The sequence below is a fragment of the Monopterus albus genome, unplaced genomic scaffold (assembly GCF_001952655.1).
Source record: "Monopterus albus unplaced genomic scaffold, M_albus_1.0 scaffold18.1, whole genome shotgun sequence".
In the NCBI taxonomy this organism is placed as follows: domain Eukaryota; kingdom Metazoa; phylum Chordata; class Actinopteri; order Synbranchiformes; family Synbranchidae; genus Monopterus; species Monopterus albus.
The window spans coordinates 2,702,054-2,722,213 of record NW_018127898.1 but is presented as its reverse complement, the minus strand read 5'-3'; the positions used below and the strand labels follow the sequence as shown (position 1 = coordinate 2,722,213).

Sequence of the window (20,160 nt, the reverse complement as noted above, 5' to 3'; positions counted from 1 at the left end):
CTATCGTCACCCTTCACCCCCAAGTCCAGACTCCACACACACACACACACACACACACACACACACACACACACAGACACACCTAAATATCCCCCTCCCAGACTTCCAAGCAGCAAGCTCCATGGCAACCATTCATTGACCCCAATCACCATGGCAACAGGCATCAGAATTACTCACGCTTTTTTACTGACCAATTTCCTCTTTATCTGATGTGTCTCTACCTGTACATCTCCCTTTCAGTCTCCTCCCTTTTTTGAAATGCCTGTTCTCCCCACTGGCTAGTTCTTACAGCGTTTCTGAGAGAAAACCACAACACAGCAGCCTGCTGATACAATATTTGTCACAGACATGCCGGCAGTGTGTTGCAGCGGTGTCAGTGCATCTGCAGTGTCCGCTGCCACAGGCAAAGTGCCCTTGATGTACTGATCTGTTCTTGATATCCACTAAATATGCTACATACTCAAGGCTCTGTGGTCAGTCCTGCTCTCTGGAAAACTGATCATCATAGCATCTGTCAGTGTAGATTATTTTACTTCTTTTAAATAAAACTGGTTTAAAGATGTGTCTTGAATAAAAGAACAATATGATCTACATTATTCTACCATGTGTGTGTACCCCACACTGTCACTTGTTGCAGTAAGTTTACCAAAAACCTGAAGCTATGCTAAAAACATATAATCGCATTGTGTTTGTTAACTGAAATTGTTGCTTTGTCTGCCAGTGAGCAGATGCAGGTGGGTTTGGGGTGGGGACTGTAACTGCAGCCCAGCCCTCATTTCTTTGTTCTTCCATCCAAATCCACATTCAAGCAGTCCCTATACTAAAGCCAATTTTTCAAATATTTACTGATTCTACATTCTGTCTTCTGCTTCATCAAAGATTCCTCTATAACAGCATAAGATTCTCTGTGATCATATTCTCACAGAGTCTCAATGCTTTGCTTTTATTTTTACCCATGACATCCATCTCTGTCCTGAAATCAGAAATCGCCCCTTTGTTTGCTTTGTGCACACCTCTTTCTGTCCATCTGACAGTCTGTCTGTGACTCTCCTTCAGCTGCTGGCTGACCACCGTGTGCATGCGTGTGTGAGTATAGATACCAACACAGTTACAAAACAACAGACAGAAAGAGAACTAGAAACACACTGTTACACATACAGTATATTTGATTCTCCATCCAAGACTCAGTCATTCTGAATAATCTCAAAAGTCTCCGTTTTCATGACAGAAAGTCACACATTAACCAAAATGCTGCTTTAAGTTCCACACTAGCTCCAAACCACTATATACACACACGTGCTCAGACTCAATTAAAAGATCTTCCAGTAAATTATCATCACACAAAAAAAACACACACTTGCCTGAACAGACGGCCTTTTCATACCAGTAGCAAGCTAAGCCAAACACCAGTATCTTATTTGTGACTAACAAAGATGCTTTCACTGCTTCCTGTGAACGCTCCCAACACACGCTGTGGCTCAGGAGGTAGAGCGGGTCGTTTCCTAACCGGAGGATTAGCGGTTTGATTCCCGGCTTGTCCAGTCAACATGTCGAGGTGTCCTTGAGCAAGACACTGAACCCCCAGTTGCTCCCGGTGATGTCACCGGTGTGTGAATGGGTGAATGGCCGAATAATGTGAAAGCGCTTTGAGTGTGCTGTAAAAGCATAGAAAGGCGCTATACAAGTATAAGACCATTTACCATTTACAACAAACATCACACTCATTCCCTGAAAAAACATCAACTGCGCAGATGGCTGATAACACAAAGAGTCCAAACATGATGCTGGTAAAAAGGACATCTCTTATTTGTGTCCTCAAGCCTCAGTTTAAGGGTAATATGCACAAATGAACTGACTGAAACAAAGCAATCATGATCCTGTGCTTGTTAGTCAAATGCAATTTATTTATAGTATTTAAAATGTAAAAAACCATTTCAAAATGGTCATCCCAATTTCCAAGAGATAAAGGTGTATGAGATTGAGATAGGAGAATGTGATATTTATCATCTCAGATAATACCTTAACTATTGTTTTAATAATGTTCAACCTGACATTGTTGAGTATGTATGGAAGTAAATCCTTGCCAAAACATCCAAGGGCTCACAAACCACATTTGGAGCACTACTCAGTTTGCAACTCATCGTTGATGCAAACCCGTAAGCACAGAATCAGATTTAAGATCATAATCCCTGCTATGCATGCATTTGTTTCTCAGTCTGCGATCTCAGATTTCTCCAATGGATTTTGTGTGAAAGTCTATTGGTGCCAAACGTTTTGAAAGCACACAAAACAAATTTCAAGTGGTATACAGTTTGCAAGTCAGAATCTGAGAGTGCACACGCATAGATTTTTAAGAACAGAAACAGATCTGAGAGCAAGAGAGGACAGAACTGTGAGCATAACAATTGATATGAGCGAATAGCAGGTATCCTCCCCGCACATGCGACTCATGCCTGCACACTCTCACATTCTGATTTGCAAAGTGAAAAGCACTCGCAACTTGTTTTGTGCACGTTCAAAACTTTGGTGACAACAGACTTTCACACAAACCCCAGTGGAAAAATCTGAGAATGCTAACTTAGAAATGAACCAGGACTACTCAGATCTGATTCTGTAATCAAAATGTGGTTTGTGCACCCTCTAATACTTTGGAATGGATTTATTTCCATAAGTATGTCACTCACTATACAAAAACTAATCAAAAATATGCTTCGAGCGCTCACACATTCAATGACTCATTCAGCCTAGGATAGACTACTGCGCATGTGCACTGACAGTGCATGCAGTGCGTAGATGGTCACAGCACCCCATGTTGTAAATATGTGGTGCTGGTGTGGTGCTTCTGTAATGCACAAAAATGCAAGGTACCGGCACAAAAACACACATAGCAAACTTTAACGCATTCATTCTGCCAAAGTGATTTTAGTGTTTTTGTACTGGTTTACCTGAATTCTTCAGCTTTAAGTAAATAAATAAGGCATGCTGTCCTTAAATATGTTGTTTCCATTAATATCATTAGTAAGAAACAATTAATATGCTTATAACAAGAGCAAGCTAGTACAAGACTTTTTCAAACACAGTTTTGAAGAATACAAAATATCATCTGCTTATCAATATTGACAAAATCCCAGAAAATAATGACATATCATTTCTTTTCAGTATTGCACTCCCCTAAGATACCCTTTAGGTGCAAATAGTGAACTACAGTACAAATGTGAGTTGATGCAACAAGCAACATTTTGACTTTTGAACAAGACACAACTCAGATCACACTGGTGGATAGAGATAGTTGATGGAGTTGCAAACTTATGCAGGATTTTAAGATAAGCAGAAGATAATAGACAACAGCAGTACCAAGATTACAGCTACCAGTGTCTTACTGCATGTTCTGGCTGCACATTTGTCTGTGCGGTAGCTATGTAACTCAACCATGCATTAACAGTAACTCACTATAGACAGAAGATACAGTTTCTCTGCTTCCGAGCAGCTGTCAGACCACCTGCCTGCTGGCCTCGCTAACATTCACCCAAATATAATGTGTCTTTGTTATCATCACTCTCAGGCAGACATTTTGTACACTACTCTCCATAAACACAATGCATTTCTAAATATTTCTGCTAGACTCGTTGAGGATGTGGAAACATCACTATATCATGCCAGAATACATTCCAGCAACAGGCCAACAGGAAGTGTGCTGGAAGCTTCTGGGTGCGAAGCAGACAGAAATAATTTTTCTCAAATGGATTGTAACTGCAGGTCAAGCCAGGTGGAATAGCTTTTTCTTGACAAATTGACTTTCTCTTGCCTAAACAGGAGTGTAGAGAGTGAAACAGGGAAAACCCAGTGATGGTTTTCCACAGGAGGCCCCACTGCTGACTGAGAAATGCAACATGAGTTACATGACACAAACTGTTTGGTTACCAGAAAGTCTTATACCTGTGTGCGAGGATGCATACGTGTCTATGTGTGTGCACACACATACTGTAGACACACAAACTCATACAGCTGTCTCCCTGTCTCCTGCTGATCTTAATGTTTATTCCTACTGTGCATTAAAGTGATGCCAGTTTTCTTCATCCAATTTAACACTTCTGATACCTTCTTAAAGTTTTTCATGGTATTGGACTAATTTCTATTTCCACTGCTTCCTCAGAGCAGGAGGCCCCAGCACTGATGTGCAACATTAAGGCCCTGCTTACACTGCTCACAGTGGTATGGCCAGCTCCTTGTTCAGTAAAAGTGGCCCAGAAGCAGCCCCTATTTAGTGCTATAATGTTGGCAGATCATTTCTGGACACACACTTTTGAACAGCACACAAAAAGTTTTAGTTTTGACAAACGATTTCCTACACAACCTACCGTGAATGGATCGTGAGACAGTGGGTCCCTGGGTAGAGACATGTAAAAGGCCCCTGCCACTAATATGCTTCTAGGAGCAAGACTTACAGATTGAGCAACCACAGGATTTGTGTCTTCTTGTGGTTGTTTTACATCTGTTTTGTCAATTTCTACTCATTTGGAATAGCTTTGTAATCATTTTGCAATAACTTTTTTTTTTTTTTACCTTATTTGTTATTTATTTTTACTTTTTACTTGTTTTGTGTCTACATTTGAATTGTTGTGCATCTCTTTTTGTAGTTTGACATATTTTTGTATTCATTTTGCTCTCTGCTGGGTCTTTCCTCTTTCTTTTAATCCATTTAGTCTCTTTGTAGTTGTTTTGCTTCCTATTGTGTGTGTGTATGTGGTTTATTGTAGTTGTCATTTGCTTTCCAACAGAAAGTTAAACAGTCCCTTCATGGTTCTCTGGTGTAGGAACCTCCTGACTCTTGGATGGATTACTGCCTGGTCAGTAATCCATCCAAGCCTTCAGTCCTAGGGAATAGAGTTGGTAGCTCTGGCATTGAACCATTTAGGCATGTTTGATCATGCTCCACTCACACTCAGAGGAATGTGCACTCACAGTCTCCATCCCCAAATACTGTAAATAATGGGCCTCATATTTTCTAATTAGGGGGTTAAAGAGATAGCTGGAAGAGAGAAGTAGACAAGACAGCACATCTATGACTCAGATCAACCACAGGAATGTCAAGATCACTTAACATGACAGCAGCACCCCTTGCGCAACAATGAGCATGTAAGCTATGACACAACCTATAAAGTTGATGATTGAGGTTGAGAAACTGTAATAGCAAAACTCAGCAAAACATAAAAAGACAGCAGAGTTTCCTCCACAAACTGAAAGCAGCAGGAAGCTCAAAGGACAGGAAAAAAGTAGAAGTCCATGCTCATGCTAAACTCCAACCTCTTTAACCCTCACTGACCTCCCAGTGGAGCATACTGTAAACAGCAGCCGCACAAAAGCTGTATGAGAAAGGCAGAGGAAGAAGAACACCACCTGTGGTGTATAAGCACTTTGTTCCCAAGACTATTTTGCTTCTGTCCTCCTTACATCCATCCCACCCACAGCAAACTGATACTAAGGGATGTGTAGAGATGGTGTCACACAGTAGAGGCAGATTTCCAAACATCAGCTGCAGAAGAGTGAAAGAAAACAACCCATTATCCTTTCTACAGTCCAGAAGACTGAACACACAGTAACGACTTGTACAGTATAATACTGCGGGTCTTGTGTTATGGCCACAGGTAACTGTTGCCATCACCATCTGTGATGGCAACAAATGCATGTCTTTCTTTTTTCCAACAGACACAGATACAGTTATGACCCAACTGGCTATTGTACTCTCAGAAACAGGACATACAGCTCAGTTCATCTGGTAGCCTATAAAGGATCTGTATCAGTATGCAGTGCATGTGGCTTTAGTTCAAGTAAAAGATTGTTGTTGAGCCCTGAACTGATGTTGCTGTGTCTTCTGAATTGCATCTTGACACTGACATCAGTCTCAACAAAGGGAATCAATACTCCATTTATACATGCATAGAGGAAGATCTTCAATACTGGCTTTCGGTCACTGAAGTGCAATAACATTTTCTACAGTTAGTTTGATATTGTGAAACATTCTCACCATTCAGCAATGTCTCTAAATTGCAACAACTCCACAGATAACAGGATGCTGTGATGCCAGTGACTAACTCGGCTATGCGTCACAACCCCCACGCGCTTGGAGCCAAAAAGCCAGAAAGAGAAACTAAAATCATATTGATACTCCATGTAGTACCTTTAAGATACTGTATTTCAGCCCTTTACTTCAGTCAAAACAGGCTTTTTAGGGCATACATACACTAAGATGGCAGCATGTAGCACCTGATCTGTTTCTGTGTCAAAATAGAATCAGTTATTGCCACTTGTTCCTGACTGGTCTGTAAAATGTCCATTTAATTTTGACTAAACAGAATACAATGCAGATATTATCTGAATGATAGGGACAGGTTTACAGGTAAGCTAATCCTACATTCCTTCGGCTTTGCCGTACACTAGGAGTCACGGTGTCTATTAAGCTGTCTGTCTGGCATCAAGAAACCAACTGATCGCATATATCACACCTAAGCAATTTTATGAAATCTTGGCCACAAAAGGCCTGGTTTGGGTATTTTGTAAGGGAAAACACAGCAATGCACGCACACACAAAGTGATCCACTGATTTTGTCAGCAAAATAGACATTGACTGTAATCTCAAAATCCTAAATGCCCCATCAGCACACTCACAGAGAAATGAATGTTGTTACCGAATGTCTGTTCAATAAATCACTCACACACAAACAATCCCATATCTCTCTGTGTTATCTGCTGAAGAGGCCACGTGGACAGTCTGGAGTCTCAGGACACACAACTCACACCCAAAACACGTAGTTTGGGATAAGTATTTTTATATCTAGTGAACACCATGGTGATTTCTGTGACCTCTGAGAGCTTTGAATACCCTGTTTCTGTTGGACCTATCTGGTGAGTCATTCACTCCAAACTATCACTGAATGTAGGATAACAGTCAGCCCCAGGCATTATTTTACAGGACAATGGCCAGATTTAAATTTCTGCTGAACTATTGACTGCACTGATGTGCAGTGCTGGTGTGGTGGGAGAAAAGAGAGACTGGAGGGAAGGTTCAGGGGCTGAGAAAGAATGAAGAGACAGGCCTATATTAACACAAGAGGTGGTCTTACACAAGACCCCTGCACACAGAGACAGCTAGAAAAACAAAGCATGCAGGACAAAGATCCAGGCTCTGAAACAGGTATGAAGTTACAAGTGTGTGTGTGCATATATACACACTGTACAGTGTGTCATGTTTTGGCTTGTAAAAAAACAGGGCTGATTCTGCACAAGATACAAATATGTTACGGAACCAAATCAGTGTTTCAAAATAGTGGATCTACTGTGACTGTTGTCATGGACATGAGGTAAAAGTACCATTAGGTAACACTTTATTGATCCCATAATTTCCCAACAATTAACTAGAAATCCTTCTGAAAACAATTATGTAATATGCAGGCCCAAACCGAATCTGCAGATTTCTGAAATTATTCTAAATGCAAATCTGTGGAGTACTGCGGAGTGATGTTTGTTTGCTTACACTGTAAAAAAATATTTAGCTAACAACAATTAGTTTTTGAGCAAAAGCACAAAAATGCATTAAAACAACCTAAAATAACGTTAAGAAGAGTGAAAGAAATCATTTGATATGAACATTTAAATGTGAGAATTGGGCTACTGAGGGGAACAGCTCAAGAAGGTTGATATGAGAAGTGTCACAGATTGTTGTGTAAGGAATGAAAAAGAAGCACTAGACAGATGTGCAACTAGCTAATGAAGGTGTGAAGTAGATGTGAATGTTGGATACTTGGCTTAGAAAATGCCAAAAAAAAACAACAACATTCACTGCTGTGCACATGCAGACGGGGCAAACATACTGTATGCTTACATTCTGAGTGTCTACTTTCAAAATCTGCAGAAAATCCACACAGGTGTCTTCGGAGTCCTGCGGGTGCAGATTCTGTTTATGGTTCTAATGACAGGTAAATAGAGATTCTTTCTGAAACAGTTGAGTTGAGTTTACTTAGTTAATTGCTTAATGACTAAAAACAAACAGATTTTATAGTAATTTATTTTGTTTGATGATCTGAAACATTACAGTGTGACAAACATGCAAAAAGATAAGAAATCAGTAAGGGGGCAAATACTTTTTCACACCACTGTATAATAAATATCTTGGAAGTAAACAAGTATCACAGTCTTGTACCATTTTTGTGGAGTTAAAGTGTTTAAATGGATTATTCTGCTTTTACTGTGTGATGCAAATAATTTCACAATTGTGTAAAAAAAAAAAATGCATGGCTGCAGTGAAAATGGAGTGTTGACTGCCCACGCGCTGGTCTGGTTTATTGCTCTCTAGCTGCAAGTTGCAGTCACCATGAAATTTAGGCTAGTTTCATATACTGTTGAGCCTTAATGTCCCTTCTCTCGGGACAATATCAGAACCTCCATGTTCAGTTAACTACATCTGTCTCGTCCACAGTGACATATGCACACGCACACACACACACACACACACACACACACACTATAATTTCCACACCATATTTGTACACCCACATACCAAAGGAATGGTATACTGAGCATGGCCATCCTTCCTTCCTGCTCCAGGACATATTGCCCATTATCGACCTGAAAACTGTGCTTCAGCTGTTCTGACTTTTCCACTTGTGCACGATTGGCAATCCATCGGACAAATGGAAGGAAGTGCTCCCCGTGTGACTTTGTGGGGGTAAGAATGATAGAGCCAAGAGAGTGTGGGACTGCTGACACAGCAGATGGGAATGTTTTCATTTGGTTACAAGAAATTCCACAGAGATCTGAGGCTGAGATGCAGACTGAACAATGCAAAGAGGGGGAATGTGAGAAGGGAATCCATCAGTTTCTTTGAGAGCAGTGTTCCCATCTCTCCTTATCTCTCTATAGAAGATTGATCGATCATTCTTCAGGTTTCAGCACAGCAGGGATTCAGTGAGGATCATGCTGCCAAACAGCAACCTGCCAGGGAATAGTCAGCAACAAATCTCTCAACTCACTGTAGTTGAGAGTACACGGAAGCAACCGAGAAGATTAAACAAATCAAAAAGCTTAAACAAGTGGGTGAACAGTGATGTTTACTAAATAAACCAGAAGTTTAAGTCAGTGGTCCAAAATTGTAACATACTGCCCAGGTCGAGATGGATGGAGGAAGAGAAAAACATGAACATTTGAAAGAGCCACAAGGGAAACAGGAAAAAAATGACACATAAAGCTAAAAAAATAATAACAATAACTATAATGATAATAGGATCTAAAGTAAACTACAGTACACAAAACTAAGGAAACAAAACTAAAACAAGGGCTGAGAAAGTTGTGTCAAATCTGAACCAGCTGTTCAACTGGATCCCAGATGTGAGAGAGAGTCCTCTTGGTGTGCATGAGACAGCTGTGAGCCAGAATGAACCTCATGATTATTTCATGTGTCACCTCAGGGAAGCTGTGTCCAAGCAGAACCCGCCATTTAACAAGACATTCACTTCCTGCGTTGGACTCCAACACTGTCCTCTCACTTCTTTTTGTGGTAATTTGTACAGTTTGCAATGTTGCACGCCTGAAACCTTTAATCTTGCTCCACTTTGTCTGTCTTTCTCTTTTGTTTAGTCCTCTGAGTCCATTCATCCATCCAATCAACCCACCCATTTGCTTGTATGCTCCTTCTCTCCCACAAACACAAGTTCATTAATCATTTCCCCTATTATGTCAGTCACATATCATCCCTCCAGCCACTCTGTCTTCTCCTGGATCCTTCTGATCACATCCAGTGTGAAAACAGACACACAGACCCAGGTAATCTACTGAAACATTAAACTACCTTGCTGCTTCTGACTTGACATTAAATCACATCTGTCCCACATCTGCATTAATGACAAAAAAAGGCAGAACAGAGCAGAATATATGTCAAAAGAAAAAAGAAAGACATCACTGAAAGTAAGAGGAAGGACAACAAAAGACCTCACTCTTTCTGTCTGCTCTCTGCCAGTTGGTTAAACCAGTTGAGTCATTTTTGAAGGCGGGGAGGGCTCAGTGACACCACATAATTCACACATTGTGTGCACATGTCAAATATACACAAGCGGATTAAATGTCTCTTACAGGAACACAACTGTTAGTGATACCACTGTCAGAGGCAGGGACTTCTTTGACCATCTATAACCTTGAATGATATACAGATAAACAACAAAAGAACGTGTGTGTGTTTGAGCGACAGAGTCTTGTGGAACAAGCTTGTCCCAGTTCATTTCCTGGTTTTGCCACAAGTTATTTCAACTGGGTGTAAACAGTGAAGACTGCAGTTGATATTTTGTGGAACAGCTTAGTTTTTAAATGATCAAAAAATGCTTTAGAATGAGAAATGATTTATGAATCTTTCAAGTCTATTTTAAGAAAGAATTTCAAAATTGTGTATGAAAAATCCAAAACAAACAAAAAGCCACCATGAAGTTGAAAGTTCTTTTTCTTCTGACAGAAGTATGTTTTGAGTTTGGGTTTTTGGCATCAAACTGTTTGGAGTCATCATGTTCTCCTCCAGGACCTTCGGTTTTGCAGTGTGGGAAACTATCGGCTGTCTGACCCACTCACCCTGCAGAATACAACCATAAAAACGTCTATGTCACACTACAGCACCACATGCCAGCAGACTTTCTGGTATGTTCTGTGTGTGCAAACATGCATGCTGTTTTAACAGCTTTTTTTCATGTGTGCATGTATGTACTGATGTCTTGAAAGGGTTTATCAGTGCCTGCCTAAATATGTGGAAGTCTGCACTGAAGTCAGCACACCCTGGAAACGTTCCGCGTATTGCACGCTGGCTGGCTCTGCTCCTTTCCCCCCTGTGTGATTTAACTGCTTTCTAGGGAGGGAACCCCCTAGAACATTTTGGGGTTCGCAGTTCAGACATGGCTTCCATTTTGAGTGACCTTTGTACACTTAAACACTAGTCTGCATATTTGTCTGTCAGTGGTTATGACAAAAGAAACAACTGAAACAACTTGACGAACAAGCAAAAAGGGGTTCTGAAACCAGAAAAACCTCAAAATCCACTGCTTAGTAAAGACAAAAGAAGTGGTTAAACTGAGCAGGGCAGCCAAGGATTATCAAATGTTTCTCACTGAGAAAATACAGCGTTGTGCCAAGATGAGGAAACAAGTCCAGGAACAAGATGCAGGCCATTTACTTAATAGTTTTGATTCAAGTTTCAACAGGCCTTGGCAGGATTTTAACAACCTCCCCATGATGTGAGCGGAGATGGATGATTGCAGTGAGAGGTTATTCACAATCAGTGTTGGGGAGTAACTAGTTACAGGTAGTTAAATTACAAAATAAATGTAATTGTAATCAGCTACAGTTATGGAGATAAAATATATAATTAAATTAAAGTTACTAATCCCAATGTTGGTGATTACAAAAATACTCCATGTGAATATTTTGTTTTTTGTAAAGAGCTTCTGTTGCTTGGCATCTTGTTGCTGGGCAGAATGCCTTCTGCCATATTTCTGGACGTCATGAAGGGCAGGATGGCTTACTGCTTCTACATCTAGATAGTGTTGGTCTTTGGTTCTTCTTACCATTGCTAACTCTGAGAGACGAGGCAGTCCAAGTAACTTCAAAACAGTGCTGATTTATTCAAAGGATCACAGGTAAAATTAACATTACACGCTCAGGTATCTTGCACCTCCAAACTGCTCGCAGGCAGATGTAAGATGAAAGACCCTGAACCCACCAGGCCTATACATTATATCCCCGCGGTTGGGCTAGTCCTTGTGCCTGCTGATAAGGCACTGGGCAGTTACGTGCCTAGTGTCCTCTTTTGTGACAAATAAGACATCTGTCATCTCTCACAAAATGTGGTGTGTAGTTAAAAACATTCTCACACGACCTCTAGTAACATGTCGTGATATTAAACATAAGAACATATTATGGCTAAGGCTACAGTTATACACGTCACAATAATAATATTAAACATCCTGTCTGCTGACAGTCATCAACTTTTCTCTCTAGTTATCCTTGACCAGATGTACCCTGTAGAAACTCATAAGCAGGCCTAAGCATTTAACAATCTAACTAGACATCCTATCTCCACTAAACATTTCTAATACATAAAGTATCTATCCAATATCTATCTGACTAAAAATACCTAACAATTGGTTTCTTTGAAAGGGTGTGTAGGCTTAACCAATTGACTTAATCAGACAGTGTGGATACTGATAATCCCATTTCATAAATAGATCCCACACTAACTTCCCCAGCAACACATGCAGCAGAGCAGCAGAAAACCTGCTGGACTTTGGATTCAGTGCTAGTGTCCACCTGCTGCACTGACCCTCTCTCGTGAGCACGTCAAACCCAAAAAGACAGGAATATGAAAATGTAATTAGCCTACATGCTATCCAGCAGGCACACACACTGTACATGTGCACGCACATGAAACACAGATGTAAACCACAAAAAAAAACAGTGAATCCAAGTAAAAACAAAACATAGGTTTCACTACTGTACACATGACCATCACCCCTTCCTAAAGGGGTGTGTTCCAAGTATGTAGACAGTCCCATTAAAAATCATGGGAAGCATCAATGTTAACAGAGAGTGAAGTGTCTCTTATCATGTTGATATGGCACACATAAAAACAATAATAGTGTAATTATTATAATTAGAAATGGTATATATAGTAACCTCTGATTGCGACAGTGTAGTTATTGTAGCTCAGTTCAATCATTTGCTTAAGGTCTTCAAAAGTCATAAAACAATTCCAGCACTAGCCCTGAATTATTAAAAGCAAATAAAACTGGCAGTGCACAAAAGGGATTCTGACAGGGCAGAAATCCCTCTTAAGCCTTCTTGATGTTTTAGGCCTAATTCAATCAATCTTCAGTGACAGGAGGACCACAGCGGCACACCTGCTCTTATATGATGCTTCGGATTCAAGCAGAGCTTGAGGATTTCCTCTTAAGTCTTCATGTGGGTTATTGTAATTCTTCTGACATCTGAATTGGGCTTTGCTGAATGATCACCCTGGATTAAGCCATCGGATCCTTATTATACCCAATATTACGTGAGAGGCATGCAGGAGTGACATATTTGGGAGCACGGCGGTAACTGTGATCTATGCACACCATGTTTCCAAGCAAACAGTTCACTAGCCACACAACATGCAAGACGGCTGCTTGCAAACTCTGAAAAAAACTCAATTAATTCCTGAAAAATGATAATGGCCTGAAGATATTTAGATCCAATTACCATCTTCATACAGTTACTGTCTGTGTGTGTGTGTGTGTGTTTGTCCTTTTAATGTACCTCTTCAGGAAGTCAGATCTGATAACACATGACACTGATTTACTGAAGCAGAGTGCTCATTTACTCAGACATGGTTTAGTCATCTATGGGTATCAGATCAATGCACCCATATAGGAAAAACAACCAGGGCAGGGCTACCCTCGTTGCTCAAAGGTTCATTTTTGGTGTTGTTGAGGACAAAAAGCATACAAAATCTGTATATTAGGAGGACAGACAACACATTGGTTGCCAAAAGGACAACTCTATAATCCCCATCCCCCTGCCCAGTAACACCACACCTCCACTGCCACATCTCCTTTGAAGTAACCACAATTCTTTATGCTTCTGACATGAAAGAAGTGTTTCCTGCAGTTCACAGTTGGAGCGCTCCACCAGGGCTCCCACCTTTACACACACAGTGGGAACTGAAACATTTATGTGAACTGATGGGGACGTCAGATAATTTTACAAGTCCAGACGCGCTGTATTGTCTTATTGTGACACTTGCAATTTACAAGAGTTTGAAGTCAGTTTATGGCTAAATGGTTTCTTTGGCAGGAGAAACTAAAGGAGATACTTCTGAAGTAACAAACAAACAAACAAAAAAAAAGCCACTGACCCGCCATCTCCCTGATCCATGATCTGCTGCAGTCCAACCTTTCAGAGCTTTTCATATATGCATTTAGTGTGCAGAATCCTCGAGAAGAGCAATTTTGTTAAAGTGGTTTTTATCAGAACAAAAAACAGGGCTGATAATAGCTTTAAAATGGATGGAGAACCTCCACACGAGAAGGATTGCAGGCCAGCAGTGTTGTTTTCTTTCTGTCAGAGCACATCTTCTGTGTAGAGTGTCTTCACATTAGCAGCTTAATCTGAGTGGTCTGGAGTCTTTCTAAATGTTTTGTGAAGGACTTGATGTTTTAGTGGAGATCTATTTCTGATGAAGTTTAGTCACGGTGGCTCTGTAAGAGGATCTCTCCAAAATAAGTTACAGAACACTGGAAGCCGGGACTTCATACTTCCATGGCTTCAGCCTGGGACACTTTCCAGGCATCATCACATTAGCAAACACGCAGTACATCAATGTCAGCCTACTTCAGTCAATGGTAATCTGATTCAGCACTTTTATACATTTTATTTTCTACTGTAAAACCATCTGCACTTTTTCAAGAACACCATCGGCTCTATTTACTCTTATATAACTGTGGTGCTCTCTCTGCTGGTATACATCTGTGAATATCAGTGCATCCTGTCCTTGAGTAAGACAGGAGGATAGATAGTTGCCATGCTCGACAAAGCCACTCATCACCCTTGGCAACAGAAGTGCTACTCTCCCTCCTCCAACTCAAAAAAAGCAGCAGGGTGGATATTTACATATTTCACAGGCGACTGACCAATATGAATTCATTATCATGGACAAGCAATGGGATGATGTGTGTGAAAGGGGGGGTTATAGATAGGGCATGAATCCAGGTAGGGGAAGGGCAGGCAGACAGGTAGGGCTTAAATCCAGACAGTTAAGAGAAACCAGGGCACCAGACAGATATCTGGAGCATCAAAAAAGCACTTTAATCTGGCAGTAAATGAAACATGCTTTTAAAATAATGTAGTAAACCATAAATAAAAGGGTTCAAAGCTCCTTTTAAAACAATGCTTTCAAATCTTTTACCAAATCCAATTTACTCATAAGTTACTATATATAAACTTGAAACACAGGTGTACTTGTATAGACAGCTTCTCTCTGGATTTTCAGTGAAATTTATTTCACAATAAGAAGACTCCACCTCTTCGAAGCTGCATATTTATGATAAATTAATATGGAAAATATAGCGACTGTAAGTCCGAAGAGATCATTTGAATTCGAGGTAGACTAGCATTAAGGTTTGATAACTTTCAAGTACACATATGGAGGTAATAAGTTTAACACCATCTCATATAGAGTTTATATACCTGTATTTGCACAGTCACAACTCTATCCTTTGGATCCATTCTAGTGTCAACCGTGGTCCTTTCACTTTCTCAAATATGTTGACTCACTTACGCTAACCTGTGTGGACAGACTGATGCTGTGTGTGGGTGGGACAGAAGAAGGGCCAGGCACCTCCCTGGTATATGGCTTGAGATGCCCATTGCTGGAGGCCACAGCTACTATTCCCTATCAAAGATTTTCACTTTGTTATCAATTAACATACAACACAGATGCAACAATGCACTGGAGACACAGCTACATCTACTAAGCTTAATATTATCAGTAAGTGAAGACACACAACTTGCAGCTCATTAATGCTAAAGTGCACGGACAGACACAAAATAACCTCCCCAGATTATTTGTTATGTGAAAAAATATTCCCTTTATAGAAAATTCCTAATAATGACAATGCCTTCTTAAAGCATCCACCTCCCCCTCCATTCTTAAATTTTTGGTCCTGTTTTCTCCCAGCTCTTATAGCAGTTGTTGCTAGGCAACAGCTCACACCCACATATGGATATTAGCATTTGCATCATAACAGTAGTAGTCAATAAAAGCACTAAATATAAGGATAATGTAATACTCCTCTTTAGGACCACTATGTCAGCAGTGATTAAGGCAATTTAAAAAAATTAAATAATGATGCAATAAAAAGAAAAGTGACCCGGCACGCATCTCAATGCAAAGTGCCTCTAGGGAATCAGATTACAGACATTTAGTACCAGCCACTAGATGCAGGTGCACAGGTTTTGTTATAAAATGAGTGAGAGCAGCAGGTGGCTGCTGAATAGAAGGTGGGGCACAAAAACAAAGCAGCTTATTAAAATGTCTGTGCCTCACAAAAACAGTGAGGTACAGACATTTCTTAATCATACTCAAGCATACCTTAGATATTATTTCATGCTCAGCCAGTCACGTATACACACATACAGGACTGGCACAAGTTAGGACCTGCAGTGAGGAGGTGTGTGTGAACTGTTTTAGTACCATGTGTAGGAAGACAGGCAGGACAAGCTCTGTGCTCTTCCTTCTCTAGTTTCACCAGAATGACAAAATATGGAGGGGAATAAACTGGAAAGCTAGTCACTTCAATATAATAAAATAATTCTGCCATGACTGTCTTTAACTGCCTGGGTAAGTCAGGCCAGACTGAAAACAGACTCCTTGCCATTTTTAAAATAAATTCTCATGTTAAAACACACCAATCTTTAAGATTTGTGCAGATTGTGGAGATATTAAATCTTGAAGCTCGCCTCTCTAGGACACACCACATTACCTTGGTTCAAGACTTCTAACAATCAAGTTGTCCTTCATTTTCCTCAGAGTCTTTGAGATGATTGTTTCTGTCTTCATGTCCATCACCGTCAGTGTTTTCACATGCACTTGCCTTTTGTACAAGGCCATGTTCATTTTCATTAGCTCTTTAGGTAGGTAGGTATGTGGCATTGTTGTATGTTGAGATAAAACTGTGCTCTGGTTATTACTATTACTGTCACGTCTGTAGGAACAAACACATTTGTTTCCTGGGCCCTGCTCCTCTTGTTAATTCAGGCTCAAACAATCATGTTCATCACGTTAAGGTGGTTCTTTGAAATGAGGTTGTGGACTAAGTGGCTAATCTTGGATGAAATTCTAAAACAGCAAACAGCAAAATAAGTAGATGAAAAAATAGTGTACATGTAAATGTACTCAACAGAGGATAAATTCTGATTTTTTTAAGGACCGTTTTACAAATTATAAGCATATTTACATATGTAAAGGACAGCCTGACCATGATTATATATATAATGTTTCACCAAGATCATAATGATCACAGTATTATACAGCCTTGCATTTTCCCTTTTGCTTGTAAACCTTTTCCAAGGAAACATCAGCTTCTTTTGTCAGTGCAGGAATTTTCCAAATAATAATGTTCAGAAGACAGTGGGAAAGTGACCCGGGCAGAGGAAGGAAAGTGTCGCTTCTCTGCCTCGTCCTGTGACCGTTCGACTCAGCCATCCATCATCACTAGAGCAGGGACAAGCTGAATGTACATCTCACCCTTTTTCTTGTTTGCCACAAATCACCACATATCTGGTAGTCTGTGGACATGTACAACAAGCAGGATATGCTGTGAGAGCGACAGAGAGAGAGAGAAACAGCACAATGACAAACAGAAAACCCCGAAGCAAACAGGCAACAGATGCTGACGTGGAGAAACGAGAGAATCTAACTGGCAAATGCAGTCAATTTCTTTGTCTACAAACATAATACGCTAACATTGTTCTGTTTAAGTAAAACACTGAATAAATGTCACTACCAGATAACTGAAGCACATCTGACAAAATTAACAGGGGATCCCAGGCCTAGATGCTGTTACAATATCCTCTGTTAGTCTTCCATCAGCCCGTACAGGAGTGCAGCCAGACTGGCACGTGGTCTGAGTGTGGCTACAACCTTCTAGCGTGCAGGCAAGGGGCCAAACAACTGGATCTGTGCCCAGGATACAAGCTCCAGCCCTGCAGAGAGACAGTGCACTCCGCTCCCTGTTGCCTCTTTGCCAGCCAGGCCATTGCTACTGCTGCTACCCATCTAGTTTGCTACCACAGAGACACACTGGGTGACTGCAGGGCCTCCTCTATGAGCATACAAAAAGACTGCAACCAGCACATATGCCATTCTGCAACACTCACTCACACACACTAGAGGATTCCCTTACACACTGTCACTTGTGATATACAGTATATGACCAAAATAACAGAGTGCCCCTTATTGGTGGGTTCATTTCAAACATGATATCAGGACTAAAAACCATTTATTAATTTTTACACTCAAGCAAAATGGATCCTTGCTCAGCGTGGCAATGAGTGTCCCCTCCTCTCATATGCACTGAGCTACTGTTATAGCCCACGTTTAAAAAAAAATCAGACAACCCCACAGGAACCACTGACAGGGCATGTCTCCCAATAAATGTGTCACACTGCAAATACACAACCGAAAAATGATGACATTTAGAAATTCGAAGCAATATGGTTAAAGATTTGGGCAAAAAAAACCCGACCTAGAAACACTATCCTGCTGTTGAATTGATTGACGAATTCAGACACTAAACATACAATTTTCCATCTATTACCCTGTTGATGCCACCACACATTCTGTATGAGTGGAAGCGACCAGTCCCCGTCAAAAAACAGATGCGTAAAACAAGGTGTGCCATATTTCGCACCGCCGTGATGTGCCTGAGCAGCAGTCTTACCTGAATCGGGGCGAGTCTTTTATACATTCTTCAAAGTCCACCGTCATTTTTGTGATTTCTCGTGTATTCCCACTTCAGTCTGCCAGTGTCATTGCCCGCGGCAGGATGTCGCTTGAACGGTGCGGATGGTAGCTGTTATGCTTTGACGCGCAGCAGTCTGTCGCCCCTCTCCCGGTGACACTGTGACACAAGATGCGAGCTCAGTGCGCGGCAGGCAGCTTACTACTACACTGCTGCCGACAGTGCCGAGACTGTAGAGGCGTAGCTGCACCATGGAGACCAAATAAAGAGGGAAGAGCGCCGACTAGTTACAAGCTGCCGTAACAAGAGGAGGAGGAACGTCTATAGTGATGTAGCTTTATCTCGAAAAGGTTTATATTACAAATGTAGACTAATATAACAGGAAAAACACATCTGGACGCAATAATACAAACTCTTAAAATAATAATCGTTAATAAAGTGGCCTGCTTTCATAGTTTACAATAGATTCAACCCGTAACCTTCCTATAGCCTAAATATATTACCGTGATAATTAACTTCAACTTTAACTTATTGCCCCCAGGGGGGAATTTGTCTTGAAGCCGGCAGAACACGGTCTTTAACAAATTAAAATACATAAAACATAACACAATAATATATAGGACAAAGGCTAAAGGCCCCCACAAAAGCACAAATGAAACAAATATAGCCTCCATCAGCATAACAGCATAAGAAAAAGACAAAGGATTATTTGGCTACTATTTAACCCAAGTGTTCTGCCACAGAGGATGCTCAGTAGGCTGCATAACATATCAACTCCAGGTGGGCAACTTTCATAATAATGTTGGCTACATAATAACATAACAATATAAATAATAACCCAGATGTCTAAATCATTTGGCAGTGCCAACTGAGTTCAAACAGGTTATATCCTTTCTTTTCTTTCTTTTGTTTAGTTGAATGGAGACTTTAATCACAGAATGTTGACCTATCTTCCCATTGTGCATTAATGAAGTGAAACAAAAAAGCATTTCAGTGTTAATAGACTATCAGGCTGCGATTATTCATACATCAGTGTTAGGTGTCTGGTTTTCTTTCTCTTGTCTTTTTCATAATCTAATCCGGTGATCTCGAACTGCTGTGTTGCTACTGTTGACTGTCTTTAGCCCACTCCGATATCAGCCCGCCCGGTTTATGTCGTAATCAAAAGGGGACAGCGAAGTTTAGCCTTGAAAGTATAAGGTATCGCGCCTAAAACTATGTCTTAATGTTTATTTGCATACCATTTGTAGTACTTGTACCGACCATAGGTGTTACACACTATAAACACAGAAACCACGCTGCACTGACTGCCTATGAATAAGCATGCTGTAAAAGACGGCCGGTCACCGGAGGCGGGATGTCCGAGTGTCGATCATCTTAAGTGACATGCTAATTATCATAGCGTGCGTATTTAACGCAAAGCATTGATTTTGTTCCGTTTGTCATGTTCATATCATGGATGAAATATGGATTAGGGTGACACATTAACCTGGCATCCACATATGGAGATGCTTCCAGTTACTGCGGACTCCACTATACTTCCGGACTACAACTAACTATGAGGCTTCTGGGAAATGCTGTTGGTGATGACGCTGCGGCCGCTGTGACACACGAAGGCATCGGGAGAGGGTTG

The 20,160-nt window shown here is 40.7% G+C and overlaps 1 protein-coding gene across 1 annotated transcript in view; it reads right to left on the bottom strand.

Annotated features, from left to right (window-relative positions):
* Positions 1-18,845, bottom strand: part of acap3b (ArfGAP with coiled-coil, ankyrin repeat and PH domains 3b) — a 54,362-nt gene extending 35,517 nt beyond the window's left edge. Inside the window, exon 1 of the mRNA XM_020593237.1 lies at positions 18,507-18,845. Within this exon, the coding sequence (XP_020448893.1) occupies positions 18,507-18,553 (47 nt within the window). The 5' untranslated portion in view covers positions 18,554-18,845. The remainder of the gene's footprint in view (positions 1-18,506) is intronic.
* Positions 18,846-20,160: the final 1,315 nt, after the last annotated feature.